The sequence below is a fragment of the Galeopterus variegatus genome, unplaced genomic scaffold, assembly GCF_000696425.1.
Source record: "Galeopterus variegatus unplaced genomic scaffold, G_variegatus-3.0.2 Scaffold2491, whole genome shotgun sequence".
Lineage (NCBI taxonomy): Eukaryota > Metazoa > Chordata > Mammalia > Dermoptera > Cynocephalidae > Galeopterus > Galeopterus variegatus.
Window position 1 is genome coordinate 192,246 of NW_007728602.1, and position 5,659 is coordinate 197,904.

Consider the following 5,659-nt stretch of genomic DNA (forward strand, 5'->3'; position numbering starts at 1 on the left):
TGGCGGACGGAGGGGGTGTTTATTTAAAGGAAAATGTGGGTAACCCTGAAAATAGCCTCTTGCAAATGAAAACAGAACTATGAATACAACGTAGGGTTCTTCCCTGGCGCTCGAGCCCTAAACACAGCAGTGACTTTTGCGCTTTGCGTGCTCCGTTTAAGTGACGGCGCCTAGGATCACGTGCTCCAAAAACACCGTGAGGGCACTGAGTTTTCTCCCAGATGAGGCCAGATCCGTACTTGGCGCCACCGCAGAGAGCCAGCAGACGGATCCCGGGCTTGGTAAGCCTTCGCAAGCATCTTACGGTGGTGTTTACCACCCCCCTTACCTAGTCCCTTCCCACCATTGCCACGACCAGACCTAACGCCTAAGCAAAACGACATACCTAAAGAAAATCAAAAGCGGAAAGAAGACTGGCCTTTTATTTAAATTTTTCGGACCAAATTGAAAACTAATGAACTTGGGCGGGAAGCCTCGCAATTCTAGCTCCGCCCCCTTTCTCTGTCGCACACAAAGGTGGAGGAGGAGATATTAGCCCAGGCTGCTGGTGAAGCCCTGAGCCCATCTTGGATAAAGGTGAGGCCGGCTGAGCGGTGAAGACCTCAGTGGGGAAGGGACGGTGCTGTAGGCTCGAAGAGACTGATCAGTGAAGGTGGTTCTCCACTTGCTGCCTGCCAAACTGCAGATGTAGGAACATGGCAGCCCAGGTTGGATTAGGAATGGAAGGACTGTATTCTGGCCCCAAGTTCTCTACTTTCTGTGTCACAGTAGACAAATTTAACCACTCTGGGTATTTGTTTCTCTATAGAATGATTGTACTGTTAGCAAACACACCGTGTACAATTTGGCACGTTACAGGGTTCAATGTATGTTAATTTGTAAGAACAGCCCCATGAAGCAGGTACTGCCATCATCTATTTCTCAGATGAGGAAAAACAACAGATAAGTAACTTACCAAAGGTCACACAGCAAGAAATATGGTGAATGTAATTTAAGCAGCTAAACTCCAGAATCCATGCTGTCAGCAGTAGCTTAGATCGTAATCCCCACCTCCAAGAAAACGACGAGAAAGTGCAAAAGAAGTACTGGAACAGGCCTTTGCTTTTATCAGTCACTTTTGCGTGGTAGTATTCATTTATTCAAGTTTATTGTGCATTTACCATGGTTCTAGCGCTGTGCTTGATTCTTATCCCAAATAGGCCAGTTCCTGCCTCTGTTTTCCAGTAAGTTACATAACCTCTGGGTCTCCATATCTTTCATGTGCAAAATGGGAATAACTTGAAGATTGCAATGATAAATGTAAAGGTAGTTTAGCAGCTGTTAGTCACTCAATATTCTTTTTCCCGTTTTTCTTTTTATCTTTACCGATGTAGCAAAATAACATGAGATAATGTATGTGAAGATACAGTAATACAGTAGTAAAACATTTTTCTCCAGTAAAGTCAGTAAATCAATAGGGCTCTGACTTAATTTCTACTAATGATCTTCTGCCATCCTGTTGTATTATGGCATTAAAAAAACTTTAGTAATGCTTTTTAAACACCCTTTCTAGGTTTTAAAGAAATCTCTGTAATAGCAGACCAGTTCAAAGTGATCAGTAAAAGTTAACACCTTGCCTTCTCCTAATCTTCAACTATTTTACTAGCAAACAAGATGCCAAAGTTAGAGTTTTAAATGTTTTTCCTGCTGCCACCAAAACCCAACTGTATTTCCTAAATCATTTACCAACTAGTTAATTAACATTTTATTTAGTATCTATTTTTCACTATAGGCCAGTCATTGTATACTGGGATAGGAATGAAAAATCCTGAATAAGGCTCCCTGTCCTTAACTTTTAGTCATTGCTGCTGGCCCTGCAAATTGGTAGCGTTTTCATGAAGAAAAATTTAGTAATATCCGTCAAAATTAAAAATGCACATATCTTTACATCTGGAAATTCCACCTCTAGGAATTTATTATTTTTGAAAATAGGCAAAATGACATATGTGCAAGATTTTTCAGCAGCACAGTTTGTTATACAAAAGACTAGAAGCAATTTGAATGATCAACAATAAATTACAGTACATTGTTCTATCTGGTGGTAAAAACAAATAAGAAGGCACTTTTTCATTATAATTATTGTTTACCATGTGCCAGATAATGCACTGAAAAGCTCTTTACATACATTAAATCATTTAATTTTTATGACAACCTTATGACACAAATTACTATTATTATCCCTATTTTACAGATCATAACATGGGAGTTCAGAGAGATTTAGTAAATTGCCTGAACGTGTACAATTCATTAACACTGAAAACATGTTTCAAAACAAGAGTCTAGCATCAAAATCCATATTTGTAACCACTGTATACTATACAGCTTTTCCAGGTACTGATATGTGATGATCCCCAGGATTTATTGTGAAGTGCAAAAAACAAGGTGCAGGATAGTGTGCAGTAGAATTGTGTATGTGTATGTATAGACATGTGTGTGTGTGTGTGTGTGTGTATATAAAGATATAAAATATATATACTCACACACATATGTATACTTATATTTTGGTTAGGTATGTCACACATTTATGACATACTTAACCAAAAATTTTCCAATATATTTATTGAACAAAATCTGCATGTAAGTGGACCCATGCAGTTCAAACCCATGTTGTTCAAGTGTTTGCTGTACTATGCCAATAAACTATATTTAAGGAACTTAAGCATCTGAGGATTTGAGTATCCGTGGCTTCCTGGAACCAATCCTTCCCCCTCCCCCCACCCCAGGACACCAAGGAAAAGCTATACTGTTATTCCGTTTGGGAACTAGTAGAGGAATCTTAACAAGTATTTATTACCAGTTAAAAAGAGATGTCAAATACAACATTGTTACCATCACAGCATATGACCAAATAAGCCAATGGATAAGAATTACACAGTGCACAGACATATATCTATGGAATATACAACAATGTCAAATGTTGGGATATTTTAAGAGACCCCTTACAAGGCAAGTGACACCCCATGTTTATACGAGTATTAACTTAGAACAAACAACTTGGTGGCAGTTTTAAATACTGGCACCACCATGGTCTGAATGTTTGTGTACCCCCAAAATTCATATGTGGAAACCTAATTCCCAGTGTGGTGGTATTAAGATGTGGGACTTTTGGGAGTTGAACATTTCAGGAGGGCAGAGCTCTCATGGGATAGTGCCCTTATAAAAGAGGAAGATTGTCCACCTCTTCTACCATTTAAGGATACATAAAGAAGACACCATCTGTAAAGCAGAGAGCAGCTCTCACCAGACACTGAATATGCTGGTTCCTTGATCTTGGACTTCCCATCCTCTAGAACTGTAAGCAATAAATATCTGTTGTTTATAAGACACCTAGTTTAGGGTATTTTGTTATATCAGCCCAAATGGACTAAGATTCACAGAACTCCATATTGTGCAGGAGACAGAGAATTGAACACATCAGATTACATTATTTGATATCTTTTGTGAAGGAGAATTGTAACTTTGTAACTTCCAAGGAGAGGAACCCTGTCCTTAGATTTTTTGCCAAACATCTTGTTAATTATAGATTTTCATTTTTAAGGCTAGGTTCTGAAATTTTATTAGTGAATCTTACAAGAAAGAGTAGGCCTGTATGTATATTTTACATAAAAAAATAGAAAAATTGCTGAAGATTTTATTTCATAACAAAAGCATAGTGTTATAGAGAGGGCATGAGGGCCCTTCAACAGAGCTTTATCTTCCACCTTCAAAGAGATTCTTCTCTCAGATGTATATATAGGCTTATTGTCAAGAATAAGGGTATCTTTGTTTTTTGTTATTTTCATGTGTTTAGTGCAGTCCATTTTTCAACTTCTTTCATGCAAGTTTTTTTTTAAATTGGTTTCTTTCATTATAACCTCATTGAAGACACTATTCTTCAATCTGTCTCAAAAGATATATGTAAGATATTAGCTATAGCTAAATAATCCATAGAATTTAAGACTGGAAACCTTTAAGCAATGTCTTAGTTAGTTTGTGCTGGTGAAACAGGATACCTGAGACTGAGTAATTTATATACAACAGAAATTTATTTTCTCACAGTTCTGGAGGCTGTGAGTACAAGGTCAAGGCACAGGCAGGTTCAGTGTCCGGTGAAGGCCCTGTCTCTGCTTCCAGAATGGGCCCTTGAATTCTTCATCCTTGGAGGGTAGAAGGGAGGAACGCTGTGTCCTCACATGGCAGAAGGCTGAAGGGCAAAAATTGCAAACTTCCTCCTTCCGTTAAGCCCTTTTATAATGGCATTAGTCCATTCATGAGGGCAGAGACCTCATCATTTCAACACCTCCCAAAAGGCCTTACCTCCCAACACTATTGCATTGGGAGTTAACTTTCCAACACATAAATTTTAGGGAACACATTCAGCCCATAGCAATCAAGGTCCTGCAAACCTGACATTCTATCCTAGCCTGTCTTCCTCTGCAATGTTTCTATGAGCCTCAGTTGTTATAAATTGGATGTAGTAATGGAATGCTTCAAGCAGGGATTTTATTAGGAAGCTTGCATCTGAGGAATATATTCATGATACAAAATTTACAAGAGATATTAGTGAAACTAGAATTTACTGTATTAATTGTAGCAGAAGATATGCCTGGCCTGAGAACTGACCACAAGTTATTGATTGATCAGAAATTGCTTTAGTGAGCAAAGAATCAAAGTAAGGGGCTGCCCAGTTAACTCAGCCTTATAAGACTAAGATCAAGAGTACAGTTCCCTGTTCCTGCCAGCTGCCAAAAGAAAAGAAAGAAAGAAAGAAAGAAAGAAAGAAAGAAAGAAAGAAAGAAAGAAAGAAAGAAAGAAAGAAAGAAAGAAAGAAAGAAAGAAAGAAAAAGAAAGAACCGAACCGAAGTAAAGGAAGTAGCCTGATTATGAAGGAACATTTTCATAATTCTGTAATGGAATTATAACTTGTCTCTCTTTACTATTGGCATAATCATATTTTAAACAGCCACACTGGCAATCTAGCATGAATTAATTGTCTTTCTGTGGATGTTTTTGGGGTATTGCTCAACAATCACACTTTTGTTTTCTTTGTCCAGATTCCAAGCATGCCAACTACATTCTCATGCATACATCTGTCATTAAATTGTTGGAATTTCACTTTATTTTACATGATTTTAGATTTGGCTGAATGGTTTCTTAATATCCGAGAAACATAAGAAGCTTGGAAAAGTTTCAAAAGAATCTCATCTATTTTATTTTTGCTCATGTTGACCAGGTTCTACTTCTGTACCCTTTCTTCTAATTCTGGGAAAGAACACTCTTTGAGGTCTATCATACTGAATTCCTGGATAACATCCGCAGAAGATGCACTCAAAATATTGGAGAGAGAAGTTGGCACAGTTCAGACTCTCAAATGTGTTGATCTGGAATCTCAATATCTATGCAGACAAGACTACAGGCTCAGATTTTTACAAGAAGATTTTGCCACTTATAAGAATCGTGCTGCAGGAAGAAGGTAAAAGACAAGAAGAACTGCAGGCTTAACCAAGCAGATTCAGTGACCCACAGATCTTCCTGTCCCTCTCCATGCAAGGAAGGTAGGAGCTAGAACTTTTAGACCCTGGTTCCTTGAGAAAACAAAAACAAAAACAAAGCAACAATACCAAGCTAAAGATCCCACCAG

General features: G+C 38.2%; 1 protein-coding gene across 1 annotated transcript in view; it reads right to left on the minus strand.

Annotated features, from left to right (window-relative positions):
* The window catches only part of LOC103598037, a 23,518-nt gene that overhangs the window by 914 nt on the left and 16,945 nt on the right, over positions 1 to 5,659 (minus strand). The window contains exon 5 of the mRNA XM_008581943.1: positions 322 to 385. Coding sequence (XP_008580165.1) covers positions 322 to 385 — 64 coding nt within the window. The remainder of the gene's footprint in view (positions 1 to 321; positions 386 to 5,659) is intronic.